Genomic DNA, 26,989 nt, shown 5'->3' on the forward strand with positions numbered 1-26,989 from the left:
GTAATTGTTACTCCCTTCACCTTTTTCACCCAGACCACAAACACCCATCCACTCTGATAATCAATCGGCTCTCTGCATCTATGAGTCTGCTTCTATTTTGTTTATTCTTTTACTTTTGTTCTTTAGAGTCCAAATATAGTGAAATCGTGTGGTGTTGGTCCTTCTCTATTTGATTATTCCATTTAGTATAACATACTGTAGGTTCATCCTTGCTGTCACACACGGTAAGACTTCACTGTTTTTTTATGACCAAGTAATATTCTAGTATATACATGTAACACCACTTTTAAAAAATATATTTTATTGATTATGCTATTACAACTGTCCCATTCCCTCCAATCCCTGCACACCCCCTTCAACCTGCATCAACCCCCCCCCCCGCCCCGCGCACTTAGTTCATGTTCATGGGTTGTACATACAAGATCTTGGCTTCTCCATTTCCTATACTACTCTTACCCTCCCCCTGTCTATTTTGTATCTACCATTTATGCTCCTTATTTCCTGTATTCTTTCCCTCACTTCCCCCTCCCCCTCCCCACTGATAACCCTCCTTGTGATCTCCATTTCTGTGATTCTATTCCTGTTCTAATTGTTTGCTTAGTTTGTTTTTGTTTCTGGTTTGTTTTTGTTGTTGTTGTTGTGGGGTTTTTTTTAGGTTCAGTTGTTGATAGTTGTGAGTTTGATGTCAATATTTTTTATCTTCTTTTTCTTAGATAAGTCCCTTTAACCTTTCATATAATAAGGGCTTGGTAATGACGAACTCCTTTACCTTGACCTTATCTGGGAAGCACTTTATCTGCCCTTCCATCCTAAATGATGGTTTTGTTGGATAAAGCAATCTTGGATGTAGGTCCATGCCTTTCATGACTTCAAATACTTCTTTCCAGCCCCCTCTTGCCTGTAAAGTTTCTTTGGAGAAATCAGCTGATAGTTTTATGGGAATTCCTTTGTAGGTAACTGTCTCCTTTCCTCTTGCTACTTTGAAGATTCTCTCCTTATATTTAATATTGAGTAATGTAATTGTGATGTGCCTTGGTATGTGGTTCCTTCTTGGGTCCAACTTCTTTGGGACTCTCTGAGCTTCCTGGACTTCCTGGAAGTCTATTTCCTTTTCCAGATTAGGTTTCTCCTTCATTATTTTTTCAAATAAGTTTTCAATTTCTTGCTCTTCTTTTCCCTCTGGTACCCCTATGATTCAGATGTTGGAACGTTTAAGATTGTCCTGGAGGTTCGTAAGCCTCTCCCCATTTTTTTTGAATTCTTGTTTGTTCCTTTTTCCTCGTTGAATGCTTATTTCTTCCTTCTGCACCAAACTGTTGATTTGAGTCCTGGTTTCCTTCCCATCACTGTTGGTTCCGTATACAGTTTCCTTTATTTCATTTTGCATAGCCTTCACTTCTTCCTCCATTTTCCAACCATACTCAACCATTTGTGTGAGCATCCTGATGACCAGTTTTGAAAACTGCATCTGATATGTTGGCTCTTTGTCAATTTGTTGTATTTTTTTCTGGAGCTTTGATCTGTTTTTACATTGGGGCCTTTTTTGGTGGGGGAGTCTCAGCAGCCTGTTCCGTTGTAAGGGGCAGAGCTGTAGGCATTTGACAGGGCAGGGCAACCCAGGTCACTGCATTGTCCTGCTGTATGTGGGGGTGGGGTCCAAAAGGGAACAGTGCTCCTTGCTTGGCTCTCTGCGGGGTTTCGGTCACTTCTTCCTCTACCCAAGCAAATTGGACCCTTCTGGTGCTAATTTCCAGATTGGTGGTTTTGTGTATGTTCTAAGAACCTGTGGGTCTTTCCAACAGACTCTCCTGTGAGGCTGGGAGTTTTGCCCGTCACTGCACTCCCCACAGGTGTTTTCACTCAGAGGCTTTGAGGCTTTATTTTCAGGAGCTGGAGCCCTGGGTTCCAAGGTCTGGCTTGCTCCCAAGTTGTTCCCTGCAGTCGAATGTGGGACCGTCCACTCTGTCAGCCGCCACCTGGTTGCACATCCTCTCTGCCCCACCTGTCCATCTCCACCTCTCCTACAGGTCTGGATGAATGTTTCTTTAACTCCTTGCTTGTTGGACTTCCATACAGTTCGATTTTCTGGCAGTTCTAGTTGTTTTTTGTTTTTAAATTTGTTGTTGTTCTTCTTTTGGTTGTGCGAGATGACACAGTGTATCTACCTATGCCTCCATCTTGGCTGGATGTCCACGGAATTCCTACCACTACCTTTTTATCCACTCATATATTGATGGGCACTTGGGTTGGCTCCATATATTGGGTATTGTAAGTAATGCTACAATGAATATAGGGGTGCATATATTTTTTCAAATTACCATTTTGTTTTTGTTTGGATATATGCAGAAATGGAATCTGGGTCGTAAGGCAGTTCTATTTTAATTTTTTTGAAGAATCTCTATACTGTTTACCATTGTGGCTGCACCAGTCTGCATTCCCACCAACACTACACAAGGCTTCTCATTTTTCCACATTCCCATCAACACTTATTGTTTATTGATTGATTGATTTTTTAAAAAGATTTTATTTATTTATCTTAAGAAGGGAAGGAAAGGAGAAAGGGAGAGAAATACCAATGTATGGTTGCCACACATGTGTCCCCTGCTGGGAACTGGCCTGCAACCCAGGAATGTGCCCTGAATGGGAATCGAATTGCAGTCCTCTGGTTCGCAGGCCTGTATTCAATCCACTGAGCTACACCAGCAAGACTGTATATTGATTTATTGATGGCAGCCATGCTGACAGGTGTGAGGAGATAATTCATTGTGGTTTTAATTTGTATTTCTCTGATCATCACTGATGTTGAGCATATTTTCATTCATATATATATGAGTAATTACCCATCTGTATGTCTGCTTTGGAAGAGAGTCTAATCAGGTCCTCTGCTCTTTTTTGTTTTTAATTGGATTTTTTTTGGGGGGGGGGTGTTGAGTTGTTTTGAGTTCTTTGCAACCTTTGTATCCTCATAGGATGTATCATTGGCAATTATCTCTGACATTCAGTAGGTTGTGTTTTTTCATTAATGGTTTCCTTTGCTGTGCAAAAACTTTTCAGTTTGATGTAGTCCCATTTGTTTATTTTTTCTATTGTTTCCCTTGTCTGAGAAAATATGTCAGAAAAATATTGCTAACAGAAATATGGAAAGCAGTATGAAGGCTTAAAAGTATTCAAAAATTTTTTAAATGTTTAAATAAAAGATTTACTGCTTATAGTTTTACTGTCTTTATTCGTACACTTACACATTTAATCCATTTTGAGTTTATTGTTGCATATGGCGTAAGAAGGTGATCTAGTTTCATTTTTTTCTGCAGGTAACTGTCCAATTTTCCCAACACCATTTACTGAGTAGACTCTTTAACCCACTGTATGTTCTTGCATCTTTGTCATATATTAATTGACCATATAGGTGTGAGTCTATTTCTGCATTCTGTTCCATTGATCTATGTGTCTTTTTTTATCCCACTATCATGCTGTTTTAATTACTATAGCTTTGTAGTATAGTTTGATACCAGTACCATGATATGTCTGACTTTCTTCCTCTTTCTCAAGATACTTGTAGCTATTCATGTTTTTTTGTGATTCGACATATATTTTTGGATCACTTTTTTCTAGTTCTGAAAAAAACTCTATTGCTATTTTGATAGGAATTGCATTGAATCTAGAGATTGCTTTGGGTAGTATGAACATTTTAATGATGTCAATTCTTATCCCTGAGCACAGTATATGCTTTCATTTAATTGTACCTTCTTTCATTTCTTCTTCAATGTCCTGTAATTTTCCCAATACAGCTCTTTTACTTCCTCATTAAATTTATTCCAAGATATTTTATTTTCTTTTTTGAGGCAACTTTAAATGGGATTGTTTTCTTAGTTTCCCTTTCTAAGAGTTCATTATTGATGTACAAAATTGCAAAAAAAAATTCTAAATATTTATTTTATATCCTGCTACTTTACTGAGTTCTTTTATCAATTCTAATAGATTTTTTGGTGGACTCCAGGATTCTCTTTATACAGTATTATGTCTTCTGCAAATAATGAGTTTTACTTCTTTCTTTCCAATTTGGATACCTTTTATTTCTTCTTGTTTGATTGCTGTGGCTAGGACTCCCAGTGCTATGTGGAACAAGAGTGGTGAAACTGGACATTCCTGTCTTGCTGCTGAACTAAGGGAAATGGTTTTAGTTTTCCCCTGTTAACTGCGAATTTTCCATATATGGCCTTTATTATACTGTGGTATGTTCTCTCTATTCCCACTTTGCTGAGAGAGTTTATCATAAATGGTGCTGGATTTTTGTCAAATGTTTTTCTACATCTATTGATATGATCAGATATTTTTTATCCTTTATTTTGTTTATCTGGTCTAACACACTAATTGATATGTGGATACTGAACCATCCTTCTATCCTAGGAATAAATCCCATTTGACCATACTGTATGATACATTTAATGTATTACTGAATACAATTTGCCGATATTTTGTTGAACATTTTTGCATCTATGTTCATCAGGGATATAGGGAAATAATCTTTCTTTGCTGTGCCTTTGTTAGGCTTTGGAATCAGGATAATACCAGCCTTGTAAAGTGAGTTTGGGAGCCTTACCTCCTCTTGAATGTTTTGGAATAGTTTGGGGAGGATAGGAGTTAGTTCTTCTTTGCAGGTTGCTATAATCTGCTTGTGAATCCATCTGATCCAGCACTTGTTTGTTGGGAAGTTTTTGAATTAGTGATTCGATTTCTACTATAATTGCTCTGTTCTGATATTTCTGTTTCTTCCTGTTTCAGTCTTCATGAGCTTCTAGGATTTATCCCTTCATTTCAGATTATCCAATTTGGTGACAGAATTGTTCATAGTATTTTCTTAGAGTCTTTTGTGTTTCTGTGGCATTAGTTGTCACTTCTTTTTCATTTCTGATTTTATTTATCTTGATCTTCTATTTTTCTTTACAAATCTAGTTAAAGATTTATCAATGTTGTTTATCTTTTCAAAATTTGAAAATCTGAAACCATTCTTACTTTCATTGATCTTTTGTATTGTTTTTTAGACTCTATTTGATTTGTTTCAACTGTGATTTTTATTACTTCCTTCTTCTATTCAAACTTTGTTGTTCTTTTTCTAGGTTCTTTAGGTAAGGTTAGATTGTTTATTTGAGATTAAAAAAAAGACTGTTCATGTTTCTTGGGGTACGTTTGTATTGCTATGAATTTCCCTCTTAGGACTGCTTCTGCTATAACCCACAGATTTTTGGGTTTTCAATTTCATTTGTCTCAAGATATCTTTTTTTTAAAGATTTTATTTTTATTTATTTATTTATTTATATTTAGAGGGGAAGGAGAAAGGGAGAGAAACATCAATGTATGGTTGCCTTTTGTGCATCCCCTGCTGGTAGTTGGCCTGCAAGGAACCGGCCTGCAACCCAGGCATGTACCCTGACTGGGAATCGAACCACGATCCTCTGGTTCGCAGGCCTGCACTCAATCCACTGAGCTACACCAGCCAGGGCCTCAAGATATCTTTTTTTATAAAGATTTTATTTATTTTACTTTAGAGAGGTAGGGAAGGAGAGAGGGAGAGAAATATCAATGTATGGTTGCCTCTTGTGTGTCCCCTGCTGGGAACTGGCCTGCAACCCAGGCATGTGCCCTGACTGGGAATTGAACCATGATACTCTGGTTCACAGGCCTGTGCTCAATCCACTGAGCTATACCAGCCAAGGCCCTCAAGGTATCTTTTAATTTCTTCCTTGATTTATTTATTAACTCATTTATTGTTTATTAACATGTTATTTAGCATCCATGTATTTTTCAATTTTGGTGGGGTTTTTTTTTGCTTATAATTGATTTCTAGTTTCATAGCATTGTGGTTGGAGAAAACATGTGATCAGATTTTAATCTTCTTAAATTGAGATTGTTTTGTGGCTTAACATGTGGTCTATACTGGAAAATGTTCCATATGTACTTGAAAAGAATGTATATTCTGCTGTTTTGGGATGAAATGCTCTGAAAATATAAATTAATGCATTTTGTTTTTGTGTCATTTAAGATGGCCATTTTCTTGCTTTTCTGTTTGGAAGATCTACCCAGTAATATCAGAGGTGTGTTAAAGTCCCCTACCATGACTATATTACTGTCAATCTTTCCTTTTATATACAACAAAATAAGCTTTAAGTATTTAGGTACTCGTATGTGAAGTGTATAAATTTTTACTAGGGTTATATCCTCTTGTTGGATTGACTGCTTCTTCATTATGTAATTAAAGTTCTTCTTTTTCTTTTATTATTGCCTTTGTTTTAAACTCTATTTTGTCTGAAGTAAGTACTGTTATTCCAGTATCTTTTTGGCATCTATTTGCATGAAATATCATTTTCCAAACCCACACTTTCAGTCTGTTTGTGTCTTTCAATCTGAAGTGGGTCCCTTGTAGACAGTATACATATGGGTATTATTTTTCTTATCCATTTGGCTACCCTATGTCTTTTGTTTAGAACATTTAATCCATTGCATTTGAAGTGATTATTGTTAGGTGTGTATTTATTGCTATTTTATTATACACATTTATGTCCTTCCCCTCCTTTTTTCTTTCTTCTTCTTAAATTAGTCCCTTTAACATTTCTTGTAATACTGGTTTGGTAGGGACAAATGCCTTTAGCTCTCTCATCAGGGAAGCTGTTTATTTCTCCTTCAATTAAATGATGGCCTTGCTGGGTAGAGTAGTTTTCACTGTAGGTCTTTGACTTTCACATCTCTGAATATTTTATGCCATGTGTTCTAATCTGAAAATTATCTATTGAGAAATAATGACAGTCTTATGAGAGTTCCCTTGTACATAACTGTCTTTCTCTTGATGCTTGTAAGTTTCTCTTTGTTTTTAACCTTTGGCTTTTTAATTATAATTTTCTTGGTGTGCAAGTCCTTGGGTACATTTTGTTTGGGGTTTTCTGTGCTTCTTGGACTTGTGTGTCTTTTTCCTTCAACAGGTTAGGTAAGTTTTCAGTCTTTATTTTTCAAAAAAAGTTCACAATCCCTTGCTTTCTTTATTATCCTTCAGGTACTCTTATTATGTGGATATTATGATGCTTCACGTTGTTCCTGAGGTCCCTTAAACTATCCTCATTTTTTAAATTATGTTTCGTTTTTGCTGCTCTGAGTGTTTTCTGCTTTGTCTTCCAAATCTGATTCAGTCCTCTGCTTTGTCTAATCTACTGTTGACTCCTTCTAGGTATTCCTCATTTCAGTTATTGTGTTCATCATTTCTGACTTGTTCTTTTTTAATGATTCCTATGTCTTTTTTTTAATGCTTACTATTCTGTGTTGACATTTTTACTGAGTTCATCCATTCTTCCCCTAAGCTCTTTTAGCATTCTTATAATCATAGTTTTGAACTCAGTATCTGAGAGATTGCTTGCCTCCATTTTATTTCTTTTTTTTTCCTGGGGATTTCTGCTGTTCTTTCACATAGGGCATGTTCCTTTGTCCCTTCCCATTTTGGCTTCCTCTTTGTATTTGTGCCTGTGTATTAGGTAGGTCTGCTATGTCTCCCAGCCTTTGTAGGTGGCCTTATGTAGTAGGTTTGCTGTGGGGCTCAGTGGAAGAGTCTGTGTGATCACCTGAGCTGGGTACTCCAGGAATGTCCCTGTGTGGGCTACGTGACCCGTCCTGTTGTAGTTGAGTGTTGATTGCTCTTGGTCCTCAGGTTGGCTGACTATGAGGATGAATCCTGACCACAGCGTATGGGGGCACTGTGTGGGAGGTGACCCAAAGAAGCAGAATTTACCTCAGCAGGGTTTGGTGCCTGCCAAGTCCCCCTCTTTGGGTGTGATATCTGTAAAGCTAATTGGATTGTGTCTGATGTGGTCCGAAGCCAGCCTCCAGGTGTGTTGGTTCTGGAGCCTCCTGAAAAGGACTCTAGTGCAGTTCAATGTAATACACTGTCTGTGACCAGCCCTGGGTCATCTCTTAGGACCTATAACACAATCCGTGGTTGGTGACTGCCTGTGCCAGGCCTGTGTGCATGTGGGAGGGGCCAAGCCACATACTGAGGCCAAAGGTCTTTAGTACCAGGCTAAGGGCAGATCAGCAAAAGGCCCAAGGCACTCCAGGGTCTGTGACTGCCTGCTGGCTGCCCGTCATTTAGGCTCAGCCTTTGAAAGAGCCTCAGGAAGTACAGGAGTTGTGTGAGGCACAGTCTCCGTGAGTCAGAACATAAAGGCAAGTGGTAGTTACTAGGTTAATACAGATTCAGCACTGGAACTACTGTTGGGTTTGAGGCCACTCATCAAAAGTGTTAGGGTACACCAAGGCCAGCTGCCCCGCACCTGGAGCCTTTGGTGCTGTGTGGTGGATGAGGGTCTCAGGGATTTGTTAGGGTGGGGCCAATAGAGTTCATCAGGCTAAAAAAGATTAAGATTTGGTCAAATGGAGGGAGGGCTTTGCATAGGAACAGTGGCATCTGTCAGGTACACATGAAAAAATGGCCCTTGCCCCAAAGCCACACAGTTCAGCCTTTCCCTGTATGTCTCTGGCATTCCCTGAGCTTGCTCAGAATTTCTTGAGAGTTTTTCATGAAAGACTCCAATAAGGGCCCAGACTGGCCGCTGTCAGCAGATCCCTTCACCAGGTGCAAGCTGGCAGGGCAGGGACTCAGGGAGTCAGCAGGGTGGGGCCAGGTGCTCCCCCAGGCTAATACCCAATGAGGAGGAGTGCTCAACCCAAGAAAGATGGTGTTTGTGTGCAGCATGGGCAAGGGACTCAACACAGAGACATTGGTGACCGGCCCACCAGTCCTGTCCTCAAAGCCACACAACCCAGCTGCTCCCTCTATGACTCTGGTTCCAACTGAGCTACAGCCCTCGAACAAATGAGATTTTCTGAGCTGGCCCTTTAAAAGGGCACCTGGGTATACAGCAGTCTCCCATATCGCTCGGGCAGATGGAATCCCTGCTGATATTCACAGCTAAATGTTATGTGGGCTCCTCTTCCTGGTGCTGGTGCTCCAGGCTGGCGGGCCCAGCATGTGATTGACACTCCTCATTCCTTAGGAGAAACCTTTGCAGCTGAGATAGCTCTCTGTATTCCTTACTGCTTCACGTGGTTGCAGGGGCAGCCCTTTCCACATCTCTGCCCTTCCTACCAGTCTCAACGTAGTTTTTCTGTATATCCTTAGTCATAAGACTGTGTTCAACTAGTCTTCAGATGGTTATCCAGATTGATTGTTCTATGATTTAGTTGCAATCTTGATAGAGAGGACATGAATGTAACTTCCATATACTCTACCACCATCTTGGGTCCCCTATCCTTGACTATTTTATGTAATGTGCATTTTAAAAGAAAAATTGGACCACATTGCAAATGTTGTTCCTTAGCCTATTTTTAAAAATTTAAGAACATATCAAGCTGATGAATAACTTTTTAAATACTTCATTATTACTGGGAACTTAGATATTATGCCCTAAAAGTACTGCTGGGTCAAAGACAATGAGCACTTTCAAAGTCTGATAAAGATGGCCAAATTGCTCTCCTGGGGAAATGTGTCCATTTTCAACCAACAGTGTCTTTCCACTGGTATTATCCATCTCCTTAATGTTTGCCCACCTGAGAGACAGAAAATGATATACAGTCTTAATTTACGTTTTTCTCATTATCTGTGGCAACAATTTTGATGCCCATTAGATGCTACTATGTGTGTGAATTACCCATCCATACTCTTTCCCAGCTTTTCATCAGAATTACATAACATTATTTTGTAATCAGAAAAATAATAATTGCTGGGTATTTTTGTTATGTTTTACAAAAATTGACTGATGTATCACCCTTGTCCAAGGATGAAGAATACTTTGTATTTGGAAAAAGTCAACAGAAATATTGATTTAATTATTTTCTGGTATCCAAGGAAGGTGAATGAAAGGAGATGGGTAGCAAGAGAGTTGAATTTGGTCAAGTCCATTTTTAGGCTGATGGAGTTGAAAGGACAAAGAAGGTCAAGTGGAAAATCCATTTACATCTTATTTCCTACTACATTACCTAGAAACTTCTTCCAGATAGCATACAGGCGTTGAGCAAAGAAATAAGAGGTCAACAAATGAATAAACAGTTTGAATAACACTAAACAGCAAGGAAAATGAGGGCAATGATGACAGATCTGAATCACCAGGGAACTTAAAAATTACTGCATGAGAACTTAGGAAGAATTCTCTTGGAAAACAGAAGCTTCCTTACAAAATAGAAGGGTGACAAAGAAATCATTTTTCTCCAAAATTCCCATTTATTTATTTTAAAATGCTCCCAAATCAGCCTCACAGATGGCCCCTCGAATGCTTTACTGCCAGACATAATCTATGAGATAAGATGCAAAACCCACATAAATCAAAGCTACTGAGAAATTACTCATTTTCATCCTTGCCAGCCTTCCAATTCTCAGGAGAAACTAAGACAGAAACACGTTTTCATAGGAATTCATGATAATGCATTTCACTGATGTTTTCATTATCTTGGGTAAGTGGGCCAGTCAGGAGGCACCTGTCAGGTTAAGTGCACTCATTTTGGGGTGTTATTATGTCACATGAATATACATAAAATAACACACCCAGCTATGAGGGGTGGGGGAGTCAGTCAGCTCACTTTGCCTGACAGAGAGGAGGAAGTTTCTCTCAAGGTGCCTGATCAAAGTATCTATTCCCTTCATTTCCCACAGACTGAGTCTGTGAAGCAAAAGCAAAGTGGGAAGAAGACTGCAATTTAGTCAACTCATTTCTTTGTCTAGGAAAGATGTCTTTTCTCCAGGACATAAAGTAAACTCTTTAGCACCATAGCTGATACTTTTATCAATTGTTACTTTCCTCAATAAGGCAACTCAGGTTAACTGTTTTAAAAAATTATCTGATTTATAAACTGAAGCCTGACAGCACTACTCGAGAAAATGAAGAAAAGATTGAAGAGGTAGCACCCGGATGATACGTGATAAGTCCTTAAGGACACTGGACTTAAATCAGGAATAGCCACATGATCCACCAGGTGACATTTTGCGAAAGAGCAAAGACTTACAAATCGGCTGGAGTTGTTGTTCCGGACAGTCTTGGCATTCCCGAAGGCCTCCAGCAGCGGGTTGGACTGCAGGATAATGTCCTTGACGTGCTATCACCACAAAAAAAACAGGGGTTAGGACAGTGCAAACACCCGCCACACCCTGCAAAGCTCAATGTTCCCTGAGGACCAAGTTTTTGAATGTGGGCAAGGTGAGAGGCCTCAAAACCCCATGTCCCTGTGGTTTCTGGAGGATTGATGGTACTCCAAACTTTTGACAGACTTTAACCTGTTTGTGTCCTCCAACTTGAGGAAGCCAGGGTGCCACCAGTACATCAGGACGTACAAACACCCCTGGACTGGGCTTCCACATCAGATGTGCTTTACCCTGCACCCCCGGTGTGCAGCACTCACAGCAGGAAGGACAGCGAAGCCTGAAGGGGCGTCTCCTGTTCTGATCAGAATCTTCACTGTCACTATCCCTTCTATACCCAACTGCTCTACCTGCCTGTTGCATCCCCACCTCCATCCTCTTCACTGTAAGTGACAGGTGCCTTAAGGGAAATTAAACAGTTTCTCCTTCTCAAACAAGGTTTTACACAGTTTTGTGCTTCCTAAACTTTAATATGTAGGAATCACCTTGGGATCCTGTAAAAATGCAGATGGGGTTTCAGAAGGCCTGAGGCAGGATCTGAGAGCCTGCCTTTCTAAGCAGCTCCCTGGTGCAGCTGGCCCTGCCAGCATGGAGCCACGTTTGAGCAGCAAGGGCCAATGCTGGCTTGTACGGAACAATTCCTGGCCTATAGGAGGACAAGAATTTGGGTTTCAAATACCTTAGTTCTAAGGCAGAGTGAAAAGTATGCCAAACATCCCATGGGCAAGATAGCCCAACAGAGAGGAGCTGATGTTGGAGAGGTCTTTCAACAAGTGAATCATTCCTGTACTTTCAATTATGCACATGCCATGATTAAACATACTCCAGAAATAACAAGTCTTTGGTTTGTGCTCTGTAGCTACTGACTAATTTCAAGCCAAGGGCTCTGCATCATTGTCCTTATAGGAGAATAGGAAAAGACAACATTAGATGTTTGCAGTCTGGCCACTAAGTCATGGTCTAGAGAAAACAGGGCTAGATTAAGGCACTAATTACTAATAGACTTTGTAAGAGCCCAAGTGTTCCCTTGGGCACCCTCCTCGGCAGTGAGGAGGGGACAAACTGGGATTCCACGGACCAGGAACACGTCACCAGCAAACTCTGGGCAGCCCCTCTATGGGGTTAGTTTCAAAGGTTAGAAACATTACTTCCAAGCCACCTAGTCTCCTTTAATAACTCATGGATTTGTATAAACGTTGCTTTTCTTTGTAAAACTGATTCTGGTATGTGGATGTTCTCTAATTCTTTCTATCTGTTTTTGCTGATCAGACATGCCTATACCACTAATCAGCACTTAGCTTCTTGTAGGAATAGAACAAAAGGCTTTTCCTTCTCTCTTGCCTTCTTTAATTACTGACTTGTTAACTGAGAATCTTTTTGTACGTATCCATCCATTGGTCCATTCGTCCATCTATCCATCCATCCACCCACCCGTCCACTGTCAATATGTCTAATAAGATGTTGTGGTTAGTGTACTGGAGAAAAGAAAGAGAGCAAATTACAGTAAAGAAACAGCCCACCAACAAAATAGCATCCTGGATTACTGTCTCCATATCAATCTTCTAGGGAGAGGGTGTGATTAGATGAATGGAAAAAAGCAAGTGGACTGTACCACACCAGTCTAGGTTCTTGACCTACACTCCCTGCCCAGTGTGGAAGCATGAGCCACATGTGGCTTTGGTGGACACATGGCCATCCCCACTGAGATGTGCCGTAAGAGTAGAATTCACACTGGATTTCAAAGATTTAGCACCAAAAAAGTATGTAAAATATCTCACTAGTTTTTGAATTTTGATTGTATGCTTAAATGATAATGTTTTAGATACGCTGAGTTAAATAAAATGGATTTTTAAAATTAATTTCATAGGTCAGTTTTTATATAAAAAAAGATTTTATTTGTTTTTAGACAGTGGGGAAGGGAGGGAGAGAAACATCATTGTGTGGTTGCCTCTCACGTTACCCCTCATGGGGACCTGGCCCAGAACCCACATGCACCCTAGACTTGGAATTGAACAGGCAACTCTGCTTCGCAGGTCAGTGCTCAATCCACTGAACCACACCAGCCAGGACTGTTTTACTCTTTCTTTTTAATGTGGCTACTTGAAAAGTTTAAATTTTGTATATGACACACACCACACAGTGCTGTTCTAGGTCTTCCTTTGGTTCAGCACATACCATTATGTGCAGTACCTAATATTTGATAATGATAATAAAGGGCTATGTTGATGGTTTATGTATTTGCTATACTATACTTCCTGTTATGTTAGAGTGTACTCTTTCTCCTTTAAAAAAAGTCTGCTGAAAAGTGTTAACTGGCAGCAGCCTCATGCCTCTCGTGTTTATCACATCTCTTGAGTGCATCATTTTCTGTTTTGCTTGATTTAATCTCACATTGTTTTGTTCAGGGACATTAACAGCAGGGACCTATATAACCTAGATTGCTCTATCCAGCAAAGCTATCGCTTAGAATGGAGGGGCAGATAAAGTGCTTCCCAGATAAGGTAAAGCTAAAGGAGTTTGTTACTATGCCACTATTATATGAAATGTTAAAAAGGACTAACTTTAGAAAAAGAAGATAGAAATTATGAACATTAAAATGGCAATGACTTCACAGCTATCAACAATTGAATCTAAATAACAGACTAAGCAAACAAGCAGAACAGAAACAGAATCATAGATATGGAGGACATTTAGATGGTTATCTGTTGGGAGGGGGAAGGGGAAGAATGGGGAAAAGATGCAGGGATTAAGAAGTACAAATTGGTAGGTACAGAAGAGACAGAGGATGTTAAGAACAGTATAGAAAATGGAGAAGCCAAAGACCTTGATGGATGACCCATGGACATGAACTAAGCGGGGTACTGCTGGAGGGAATGGAAGGTACCGGATGGAGGGGGACAAAGGGGGGAAAATTAGAACAACTGTAATAGCATGATCAATAAAATATATTTTAAAACATTAAAAATATATATATTTTCTTAAGCAGAATTAACAAGTCAAAGGTACATGCATGTACATTTGATAGAGTTTGCTGAAAGGCCCTTCAGAAAAATACACTAGTTCATGTTCCCACCAGGAATGTATGAGACAGACTACATCTCTCTTTTTACCCACAGAATGTTTAAAACCCTACAAAATTTTTGCCATTGTGACACTTAAGAAAGAGTGTTTTGGTATAGTTTTCATCTGTACTTCTCTAATTATCATGAAGGTGAGCTCATTTTCATTTTATACTTCCTTTTCTGAGGTTGTCTTTCATGCTCTTTGTGTTTATTTTTCTTTTGGATGATTTATTTTTGTACTGATTAGTAGGAGTTCATTCTGTATTGGCATCTCCATCTCTTAAACATGCTATTTCTTTGCAGATTTCAAGTTTCTTGCTTACAGAACCAGTATCTCTTGTGTGGAAGAAAAATTCTTTTTCAAACAGCAAATGCAGCCTCTTACATTTCCCACAGGACAGGGTCCCAAATGGGCCCCTATCACAAACTCACCTGGACTTTGGGGCCCCCGCCAGACACCCTGGAGACGTAACTCATGATGTACTTGGCCGCCACTGTCTTTCCGGCACCACTTTCACCACTGAGGAAAGAAAGACAAAATACCCGGCCATGAAGTGGATTGCAACAAGCTCCCTCCCCTCGGACCTCCCGCACCCAGAGGAAAAAGAGGCAGAAAGAAATTCGGTACAAAATACACAAGACTGACTGAGAAAGGCAAATCAGGGCAGGATCAGGTCACACCCATGACCTGTTTGAGTAATATCGACATGGTGTGTGGCCCAGGGTCTTGGTAATCATCGTCGTGTACATGATGGACAAGTAAGCATTCTAAATGCCCCATAATAGGGGACAAACCACTGTCCCCTCTAATGTCCCCAGGGACATTATGAATTATCAGAAGGATGGAATGTTGTACAAAAATTACAACTGAAATGAAGAGTATAAACACAGGAAGAAAGCATACGAAGTAACGCTAAGTGAAATAAACCTGATTCAAATTATATATAAAGCAGGTTACAAAAATGTAAAGAAAAAGAGTACATAAAAAAAAAGACTAGATCTAACACAAAATATTAGCAGAGGTTTGGAGCAGGGAAAGATACTATGGGAGACTTCTCTCAGTTCATTGTTTATCAAATATGTAGTGATGCATAAATGACTTCTATAATTTAAAAAAAAAAGTGTTCTTGGGTTTCAACCCCTGTGCCTTGAAGTGATGCAAGCAACTTTAAAACTGAACTTCTAAAATTAAATGATGAAGCAATATTAATCATATCCTGAGTAACAAAGACCACCTTCCGTTTTGTGGCCTTACTGCATGGGGAAGCCCTTCTGTTAGTACAGTTGGCTTGTCAACAGACCCATTCTTCCTTTGAAATTCCCTTGAATTAACAATGACCCCAATTCAAAATACTCAATGCAAAACATGTGTAAGTCAGTCAGGTATCTCATTTCTCTATCGGCAGCCTTTGTGTTACCATGATAGAATTAAAGGAATCTGTATCATGTAAAGTGGTAAAATTCAGAATGAAAAATTCAGACAATATTTTTGTTTGCAATTGGTGATCAGGAATTTTGGGGTGTAGAGCAGTTTATTTTTTAATGAACACCAAACCTAATGAATTATTATCAATTACTCAGTAATTGAAGAGAAAATATTTGCTTAGGGTACAATCCAACCAGGTGACCATTACCCTCAAAAGGACACTGAAAAGTATTTTGGAAAAATTTAAGGTTTCAAAACAAAACAAATAATTAAAGTAGCCATGATAGCAAAACTCAGAACTCTGTTCAACTTTATTAAACTAATCAGAAAGACTATGGGGCAGAATGGGGAAACCACACTCTTTGAGGACCGCCGAGGTCTGAGTCCATTTAAGCAGCTCATTGACCACCCTAGTACTCAGCGCCTGGCTCTGTCTGAGTCACGTGAAGTTTCATAAGGACGATATGGTGACAAGTAGAAAACCAAACTGCAATTTTAGAAGGCGGATATGGGGCAGTAGAAAACCAGTGTGTTTGGGACGATGTGTCATACAATTTACAAAGAACATACTCACAGGCACAAATATAGTATGTAAATATTTCAGCTCCATGAGAAAATTATATTTATTTCCTTAAAGTACTTTTTATTGATTATGCTATTACAGTTCTCCCAATTTACCCCCTTTATCCCCCCTCTACCCTGCCCTCCCAAACCCTCCAGCATTCCCTCCCTTAGTTCACGTCCATGGGTTGTACATAGAAGTTCTTCGAGTCCTCTGTTTCCTGTACTATTTTTATCTTTCCCTGCCTATTTTATGGCTACTGATTATGCTTCTTCTTCCCTGTAGAAGCATAATTAGTCACCTATTTCCTCTTATTTTTCCCTTCCCTCTCCCCACTGAACTCCCTCTGTGTGATGTCCACTTCTCTGATTCTGTTCTTGTTCTGACTGTTGCTTAGTTTTTTTTCCTTTTAGGTTCATTTGTTAATAGCTGTGAGTTTGTTGTCATTTTACTGTTCATATTTTTTTATCTTCTTTTTCTTAAATAAGTCTCTTTTACGTTTCATATACTAAGGGCCTGGTGATGATGAACTCCTTTAACTTGACCTTATCTGGGAAGCACTTTATCTGCCCTTCCATTCTAATAGAGTAATCTTGGATGTAGGTCCTTGCCTTTCATGACTTCAAATACTTCTTTCCAGCCCCATCTTTCCTGCAAGGTTTCTTTTGAGAAATCAGCTGATAGCCTTATGGAAACTCCTTTGTAGGTAACTGTCTCCTTTCCTCTTGCTGCTTTTAGGACCTTCTCTTTGTCTTTAATCTTGGGTGACTTAATGATGATGTGCCTTGGTGTGTTCCTCTTTGGATCCAACTTCTTTAGGATTCTCTGGGCTTCCTGGACTTCCTGGAAGTCTATTTCCTTTGACAGATTAGGGAAGTTTTCCTTCATTATTTGTTCAAGTACGTTTTCAATTTTTTGCTGCTGTTCTTCTCCTTCTGGCACCCCTATAATTCAGATATTGGAACATTTCAGGTTGTCCCAGAGAATCCTCAGCCTCTTTTCACTTTTTTGGATTCCTGTTTCTTTGTTTTGATCCAGTTGGATGTTTATTTCTTCCTTTTGTTCCAAATCGTTGCTTTGAATCCTGGTTTTCTTCTTGTCACTGTTGGTTCCCTGAATATTTTGCTTTATTTCATGTTGGGTATCTTTCATTTTTTGACCAAGCTCAATCAGTTCTGTGAGCATTTTGATGACCAGGCCTTTAAATTTTCCATCAGATAGGTTGGCAATGTCCTCATCACTTACTTCTGAGGTTTTGCTCTGTTCTTTCATTTGGGCCATATTTCTTTGTCTTGGTGCACCTGATAAGTAGTAAGGGGGCAGGGCCTTAGGTACTCACGGGGGCAGGGCAACCCTCTTTGCTGCACTGCCTGTGGGGGAGAGGCCCAAGACGGAGCAATGCCGTCCCCCTGCTGTCTCTAGCGTGCTTTCCAACAGACTCTGGAGTCAGGATGTAAGTATCTCCCACTGGGGCAACCCCAGCCATAGTCCACAGTCATCTCTGAGTCTCAGTTTCCCCCTTAAGTCAGTCCCTCCCTCGGCCGCCACATTTTTTCTGAGTTGGCCTGCTTGGTCCGCCTTATGGGTCTGGTTGTTCTCGTTGATTTTTTTCCTTGATTCCTTGGTTGTCGGAGTTCCATGCAGTTTGATTTTCTGGCATTTTGGTGGTTTACTGATTTCAGATGGGTTGTTATCCTCCTTTGGTTGTGCGAGGAAGTGAAGGGTTTCTACCTATGCCTCCATCTTGGCTGGAACTTCAGAAAATTATGCTTAAATGGTCCATATAATCACATGATTTATATGCTAGACCCAGGGTCAAAACATACACTTTTGTTCATTTTTAGCACTGGTTTTGTCAACAGTGAAATTTCAGTTTTTAATTTTGTAAATAATATGAACATCCATGAATGCTAGAAAGTCCCAGAATACAACTACCCAATATAATATTACAAAGACAATGAAACAATTAGAAAACAACATGACAAGATAAAGACAATGCAACTAAAGCAGCAACATAAGCAGAATAATTATATCCACAGTGTAATAAATCAATGCGTGGACAAGAATGGAAATGGAACAAAGAAAAAATATTTGACTTGTTGGTGGGTTGGTATTTAAATGACTCTTTGTTTCTTTTGATGTGATTTCTCTGAATGCTTTCATTTCTGAGGTGGACAATTACCCATTCATGGTACTTCAGATTTTTAAAAACATTTTCAGAAAGAGTGGGATCACATACCACAATGATAATCAATAAGGATCAATTTCTTTAGTTACTCAACTTCCTATCCCATGATGAGTAAACATATTTTCATTTTAGAAATCCTTATAGCAAGCTTTGCGCAGTGGCAGTATCATCGCCAATGAGGTTTATCCAAGGCGCGATTATTGCTAATAGGAACCCTTACAGCACACTGTGTGCACGCGTGTGTGTGCACATGGCAAGTAAAAGGGAGAGGGGAAAATAGCAAATTCAATAGAGAAATACAAAATAGAACTATAGTGAGTCTCCCACTGTGTCTTTGGCAAATGGTGTGATCCGATATAAAACATCTTGTCTCTTTTTTTTGGAAAAAAAGAAGAAGAAGAAGAAGAATGGAAAGTAACTCATTCCATATATTAAAGTAAGTGCGCCAGAGCCAATTAATGGGACATCTATGTTCTCAGAAACTGTGATATTTTCCAGAAGATTTAAAATAATTAGTTCTGGATGAACATTGATCAGAATTTTCATTTCTTGGTTTCAATTTACAGACACTTAAAAAGAAGTTTTATTGATCAGAAGCCGGTAATTTGCTCAGAATATGGGACAATAATGGAAAGTTGGATAATTACTCGAAGCTTACAGTATATGCAAACATGATTATACTGGCCTTTTGGTACGGGAAAATACCATGTCTGCCCCTGCACTAAAACCCCAGTTAAAAGAATATGAAGGTATCATACAAATTCCATAGCACACCCAAATCTTCTGTTCAACTGTGTACTTGTGAAATAAATATATGTATTTATATACATGTATATGTGTATGTAAAATTTCTTTTAAGCTGTCTCGATCAGTGGCCAATGGAGATGGTCAGCAGACAGTTGAAAATGTGAGCCTGAAGCACAGGAAAAGGTTCAGGACAAAGACAGAGTCATGTCAGTGATTGGCTTGTAAAACAGAGTTCAAATGGTGACAGTGAGTGAGATTACCAAGGAAAAGTATGACTAAGAACAGGCTGACGTGGGACCTTGGGGACTGTAGTGGCCAGTGTTTGTTCCCACTCGCACACATTCCCCACTTCCTCTTTCCTGACAATATCTGGATTTGGTTCTGGCGTCTGTCCTCACGCACGAGGCATAGGGAAGCCGGTCCCATTCTCAGCAAAGACTGCATCTGCTCCCCCCAGCAATTGTCCAGAGGTCATATTAACAGGGTCACCCAATTAGAAGGGAAGGACTAATGGGAGAGGTTTCTCTCCTCTGGGAAGTAAGGAAGACATTCCTTTTTGATTGCCACGGGCAGCCACCGGGAACCTGTCTTAGGGCGTGTGGACTGCGAGGCAGGGAAATGAATAAGAACCTTGGTCTTTGATGGTATCAGTGGACTCGTGAGTCAACCAGCCGCGGGGTCTGTACAATCTCTGCAGGTTTTCTTATGTGAGACATGTTTCCTTAACGTCTAACCCAGCTCAAAGCAAGTTTAATGAAATGGGGGCCACCGACATTTCAGGATCCTGCTGAAGACGCAGCTCCTTGAGGAGAACGTGATGGAAAGGTGAGGGAGGCACAGGGAGCAGCATGAGGACAAAGGCGGTATCACGAAGCTCAGGGACTTGGGGGTCAACTCTGTCTGTGCGGCAGCGGGAGATCAGGGAGACAACGAAGGTCTGCAAAGTCCCACTGGGACTTCTTCTCTCCGACCTCATGGTTCTGGTGTACGGACACTCTCGGGTTCACTTGACTCTTACTTCAAAAGGTTTAACTCAAGGATAAAAAAAATACAAGAATAGTTTTAATAAAATGACCTCTTCTAATACTAGACTTATGAAAGGTGACCATATTAGTGACTGAAAAGTAGTCCAGAGAAGCGATATCAATTCCAAAGGAGCCTGGTGTCACAAATCGTGGTTGCCACAGCAAGGGGCTGGCAGTGGGTGGTATGGGTAAAGGAGGTCAAAAAGTACAAATTTCCAGTTATAAAATTAAAAAGTCACAGAGATATATCATATGGCAATGTAACTACAGTTAATAATGCTGTATTGCATATTAGGAAGCTGCTAAGACAATAGATCTTAAAAGGTCTCATCACAAGAAACAAATTTTGTAACTAGGTATGGTCATGAGTGTTAACTAGACTGTGGTGATCATTTCACAATACATACATTTATCAAATCATCTCGTACACCTGAAACTTAAGTAACATGTCAATTACACCTTGATTAAAAGAGCAAACTAAAATATCCCGCGTCCATCGAGCGTTCATACACATCAGGGTCCGATGCGGGGGCCTTACATACACCATCATTTAATGCGGTGATAGCCCTGGGGGCAGGTGCTATCTTATCCCACTCCTTGATGGCAAATGCTAACCAACTCGCCCAGGGACACACAGCTGGTGAGGGGCATTGCTAGGAAAAGACTTAGGTAGTCTGACTCAGGCCATACACCACTTCAGACCAGGGTATGTATTTAAAATTCTCACGCGAGTTAGACAGGTAATTAAATCTGCAATATTTCCCAAAGTAACTCCATGAATGGCACAGTCTATTGTATAACCAAACTTAACACCGCTCCACCTCCCTTTAAGTGAGGCTTCTGCCCAAAACAGTTATTATCTCTCACACACAGTTCACACTAACAAATAATAGGCTGCCCGCACCGCTGTGATCACAGGACAAGATGTGATTGGGAATGAGCATCATCACGTCAAAGAATGTTATGGACGGGCTTCTCCAAAGACTCAGTTCCCACACTCCCTTCCTGACAGCCCTCCTGGGTCTGGGAAAGAACGAAGACCGAGGTGAAGCATCTCTGTTGCCTGAAGAGAAAGGGGTGATCTGTCCAAATCCTGCAAAAACACTGAAAAATAAATCCTCAAGAACATGCAGTGGCTGAATGTCTAAAATGCAAAATGAAAGAGCCATGCCTCAGCGACTGGGCAAATGGCAAAGATTCGGTCTTGAACATGACGAGGAAAGTGTGAACAAGACCAAGAGCTGTCACTTCTTCCCAATCAATGAGTATTGTCAAGCAGACGAAGTCTTATCTACACACAATGGCAGCACGGCAATGCTCATCTAGGCCGGGCGGGAGCAATCGGGGGAACTCGCTGTGGGATATGGAGGCCAAGTTTGAACCCCAGCCCAGCTACTCAGGAGCTCTGAGATTCCAGCAGGTATTTTTTTAAAAATATTTTATTTATTTATCTTTAGAGGGGAAGGGAAGGAGAGAGGAAGAGAAACATCAATGTATGGTTGCTTCTCGTGCACCCTCTGCTGGGAACTGGCCCCTGCCGGGAACTGGCCTGCAACCCAGGCATGTGCCCTGACTGGGAATTGAACCGCGATCGTGTGGTTCGCAGGCCCGCGCTCAATCCGCTGAGCTACACCAGCCAGGGCTTCCAGCAGGTATTTTTACGTCACTCCTGAACAGTTTTTAAGAAATATTTACTATGTGTATTTCCTTACTCAGCTTTCCTTATATTCCTCTAAGGTACTAATCACCATTGGCAGAGGAAGTGGCTGAGGCTTAGAGGCCACACACATTAGACAGAACAGAATAAAGAATCCACCCTGTGACTCAGCCCCAGAGATCTTTCCACTACACAACGTGACTGTGGGTGGTAACGGATTAACAACCAGATAACATGACACCCGCTGACTCAAAGCAGCAGAAAATGGAAAGAGTGTAAGAGTGGACCAGGCAGCCCCAGCTCGGAGCACGGCTCTGACGCACTGCAAACGCGAGATGTTTAACATGTTTCATATCTCTCTGAGACTCGGTTTCTTGGTCTGCAAAAAGGAGGGTAGTAACACCTAGTTTGTCAAGTTGTAAATGACATACCAGTCCATAAAAGATGCCAAGACAAAGCAACCACCCAAAAAAGGTAAATTATTAAGATTATGGATAACATATTAACTAGCAAATGAGTCAGCCCTCTTGAGTAACATTGACTGATGATGAAGGAATTTCAGCCAACACACAGGTTACAAGGCAATATTTGCAGTGAGCTTGGGAGGAAAGGTAGATGGAGGCCCTGCTCTCAAAACCCCCGGCCTGAGGGCAGACTCCACAGTCAGGGTGTGAGCCAACAGGCCCTCCCAGAGCAAGGCCAGATGGACAGGGAGCCTCCAGGGCCAGTCAAGGCTCCTGGGATAACAAGAAATTGGGTGGACCAACAGAAACAGAAAGGAGTTCCAATACTACTAAAAAAAGGTTCCGAAATACAACAAAGACGGGAAGACAACTTGACAGTCTATGAGGCACCTGTTGGTGCCTAGGTAGAGACAAGACACAAGCCAAATATTAGAGTTGCTCTGATTTTTAAAACCTTCTAAAATTTATTTTATTTTATTTTACTTATTTATTTTTAGATAGAGGAGAAGGGAAGGAGAAAGAGTGGGAGAGAAACATCAGTGTGTGGTTGCCTCTCATGTGTCTCCTACTGAGGACCTGGCCTGCAACCCAGGATGTGCCCTGAATGGGAATCGAACTGGTGACCCTTTGCTTCACAGGCCCGTGCTCAATCCACTGAGCTACACCAGCCAGGGCTAAAAACCTTCTAATTTTTAATCTTTACAACCATCGATATTAAGGATTTCAAATCAGAAGTGTCTTTTGAAGCAGACAGGTCAGAAATCTTAGATTTAATAGTGATAACTATCTCCTTTTCCACTACCAAAATTCTTATATTCTATGAGTCACCGGATCCTTTTGATGTACATTCAAAATAATTTTTCATGTCTTTATTTATTCAGAATACAATCTACAAGACTTTGCAAACTGGTGTCAGACACATTAAAGACAGAATGCCCTCCTCTGCAGAAAAACCTGCTGAAGAGTATTTCAAGCAAAAAAAAATTAAAAACTGCACTAAATGCAATGCTTTCATATTGACATTACATTTTTTGAAACAGGGAAGGACAGCAGGAGCTGATGCAGGCAAAAAGTGATAGAAATTCATTTTGGGTGGAGCAATAAAACGATCACAAAAATTTTCTCCAAGGCCTCGTAAGTGTCCATAGAGGTCAGTTAACTAAGGATTCAGAAATGCCTCTGGCCACAGCGCTGAGATATTGTCTGGTGATAAGAGATGGTAGAAAATGGAGGAAAATTTGCTGTTTCTCCTTCCCCTTTACCACATCAGATTATTTTATTAAACAAATTTGCATAGATGTCTCTGATAGAGCCAGCAGTATAAGATACACTACCCTAAAACAAAAATCCAAATTCTTGATTTGGGAGCAAAAAAAAAAAAGTGATGAGCTAAGCAGATATTGGTTGCTCATTTACTGAGCTCGCACATGTGTCTACCTGTGTCTTCCGGTGTTCATCGTTGTCGGTGACATTAATGCAGCTACAGCTGTGGCATTTTTCTATCGCCAGCTACTGCCTGGAGTCCACATTCACCTCTGCTCATTTATCCCTTCATAAGATTATTGAGTGTCAGATATCAGTTTCCTCTTCGCCTTTCCAAATCAGGCCATGCCCTCCAGAACCTCACTGGACATCTGTATTCTCTCAAGATCCCATCTGTTTTCTCCCAATAGTGTTATCTTTGTGAATGAACTTTTTTGTGGTGTCATGTCCCGGCTCATAGATCTGCAAGGCCTGCAGATTTATCTGCAGATCACTCGGCCTATCATTCCATGAGGTACCTGTCACCTGAACAATCTTTCCTCCCCAAATCAACCTCTGCTGAAGTACTGCACAAAGCCTATATGGCTATTATTTAGAAACAGAGGAGGAAACCCAGTGTGGACCTGAGTAACTGAGAAAGACCATTTGTCAGTGGAAATCTTTTTTGACAGCTACACTGACATCCTCCTCTTCCTGCTCCACCACACAGTGTGGGTTCCAGAGGCTAGCAAGTCATTCATGCATTCTCCTTCCCACACATTTTAAAAGGGAAGACCCAAATCAAGTCCAAATTCCTCCGTGATGCCTTTTCTGGCTATTTCACTCTAAACCAATCTCCCCTTTTCATAAATGCAGTAGCACGTACAGGGTACTTCAAGTACTGCAGCTTCAGAATTATCATCAAACCTTAATTATGTGTTCCCTAGAAACCAAAAAGCGTACAGCAGTTTCCAAACATCAGGCGCCTGGATTGAAAAACTACTTAAAATGCTCACATGCAAATTAAAAAAAATCATATGAAGAAGGTGCCGACAATGAGGAATATGTGAGGTACTACTGAAATTCAGAGGCTGGCGATCACTGGGTTGAGGTAGGTAAGAAAGGCTTAGGTGGGAGAGAGAACTCCAGACAGGGCGACCTACCTGGGCAAGAACATGACTCATTTAAGGGAAAAGAGGAGGGCAATTTGGTCAGAGTAGAAAAAAGTAAGTTGGGTGTGTCCCAAGCTAGGGACTTCGGACTCTGCTGGGCACTGCAGAGCCACTGAGGTATTTCAGCAGAAATGGGACATAGACTAAACGATACAATAGTTAAGGAGCATTCATCTGGCAACTGAGCTGGGAAGAGAGAGTTGGTAGAAGAATAAAATTTGGGGTAACATAGAAAGAACCATTATGAACTCGTTAAATCTGGGGTGTTGGCTGTCACATAAATGTGGTTGTCACGGGAGTAGCTGGTGCTCAAGGCAGCAGTTGGCACACTTCCCGTAAAAATGACTAGACATGGTCTGTCATTACAACTCAGTTGGGCAGTTGTCAGATTACATGGAAACAGATGGCTGTAGCTTTGCTCCAATAAAACTTTACTGAGAAAAACAGGCAATGGGCCATAGTCTAGGAACCCCCAGGTTAGGCAAAAGACTTTGCTGGAGATACAGGCTCTCTAAATTCTCACAGCTGGAGTTTTCTGATGTTTTTATGGTATAAGACAGTGTAATGCCCCTGGCTGGTGTAGCTCAGTGGATTGAGAGCAAGCCTATGAATCAAAGGATCAAGGTTCAATTCCCAGTCAGGGCACATGCCTGGATGGCAGGCCAGTTCCCAACAGGGGACGCAAGAGAGGCAACCACACATTGATATTTCTTTCCCTCTCTCCTTCCCCTCCCCTCTAAAGATAAATAAATTCTTTTTAGAAAAAGACAGTGTAATGCCTATTCATAGTATTTATAAATAATGATTTCACGTTTTAGTTAGAAGAACTCAAATAATTTAAATGTTTTCTTTAAATTGATAAAAAGAATATATCTATTTAAACTTCAGCTTCTTAAGCAAATATTAACCATTTACACCATCAAGAGATTTTCTAAATTCTGAAAAGATAAAAGTCACATTTACTGAAAACTTATTTAATGTTTATTAGAATTGTATTATTTCATACCCACACTACAATCTCCTTGATAAACGCACACAGTTGTAACTACATGGCTGGTAAGGAACAAACCATGGGATGAGGAGCAGATATGTCTATAAACCAACTGGCTTTCTAGGCTCATAAGGGCTTCACAGAGCTGGTACCCACGCTGGGATGGAAGGAGAGAAGCTAAGTGGGAAGCACCCAGCAGAGGGAAGGCCTGCAGGAAGTGTGACTTCCCTGGACTAGCTAATGATGCTAAAGCCAAGAGGTGACTGGGGTATCAGGATTTCAGGAGCCTCCTTCTTCATTCTCAACTAGCATAAATTAGGCAGATTGAAAAAGGATATCAATGCTCTGGGTGCACCATAAATCACCTGAAAAAGAATCTCTAGATGTGTAGCCCAGATACCTGTAGAGCCACTGAGCTAATAAGGCAATACAGGAATTGGGCGCATTTATCATTGCTAAATTGCTTAGTGAACACCGGGCGTGGTGGATGCAATTAGCATCTACTGCAGCCACTCCCCTGACCTGCCTGCCAGTGGACTGTCAGGGAGAAACTTGGGAAACACCTAAAGCAAACCCTGGGTTTTTATTCCTGACTAGTCTCCAACCTAACAGATAGCTGAGGTGGGCAGGAGAAGGCGTAGGTTAATAAAAGGGGCTGACCTACATGGAGTCAGAATGATAGGGAACTCAAGAGTTAGAAAATTAAAGTAATAGCTAAGAAGCTTAGTAATCAATACATATAAAAGCTATTGTTCCCTGACTCCAGGAGACCATAAGCAGTTCCACCTTTGTGCCTCAGGAGGGCTGCAAGCAATCCAGATGGTATCTGAGCCATTGTACTCAGCGGCAAGATGACCCTCGCCCAGGACACAGCCTAAGACCTCTGCCTGGGACAGAGCTAAGGACCACTGCCCAGGGCGAGAACGCTGCAGTTTTTTTAATCCAGTTAACTTTTCCCTGAATTGTAACCAACCCCCTTGCCTACACTTTGTTTGTCTTATAAAAGCAGCCATTTGGGAAAGGAATTTAAGATGGTCTGTTAGAGTATGAACCTGCCATCTTCTCAGATCACCAGCCATCTGAATAAGTGTCCATAAAGATTTAATCCGTCTCTGCTTATTGGGTTCAGTATGTGACCGGCAGCACGAACACAAGTCTTTTCTGGTTTCAAGAACAGGAAAATAATCACCAGAAATTTTTCCCTAAGTGAATAGACCACATGGAGGAATAGAGCAATGCCCCGATAGGGATGGGGGCCACGATCTGTTGACAGGACCCAGTCC

At 40.7% G+C, this 26,989-nt stretch overlaps 1 protein-coding gene and 1 pseudogene across 1 annotated transcript in view; one reads left to right on the plus strand and one right to left on the minus strand.

Annotated features, from left to right (window-relative positions):
* The window catches only part of MYO1E (myosin IE), a 203,152-nt gene that overhangs the window by 78,785 nt on the left and 97,378 nt on the right, over positions 1–26,989 (minus strand). The window contains exons 5-6 of the mRNA XM_037054008.1: positions 14,665–14,752; positions 11,038–11,127 (exon numbers count right to left, since the gene is read on the minus strand). Of these exons, the coding sequence (XP_036909903.1) occupies positions 11,038–11,127; positions 14,665–14,752 (178 nt within the window). The remainder of the gene's footprint in view (positions 1–11,037; positions 11,128–14,664; positions 14,753–26,989) is intronic.
* Positions 18,555–18,670, plus strand: LOC118992687 (uncharacterized; annotated as a pseudogene).

The sequence above is a fragment of the Sturnira hondurensis genome, unplaced genomic scaffold (genome assembly GCF_014824575.4).
Source record: "Sturnira hondurensis isolate 20B ecotype Veracruz unplaced genomic scaffold, ASM1482457v3 Scaffold0008196, whole genome shotgun sequence".
Taxonomy (NCBI): domain Eukaryota; kingdom Metazoa; phylum Chordata; class Mammalia; order Chiroptera; family Phyllostomidae; genus Sturnira; species Sturnira hondurensis.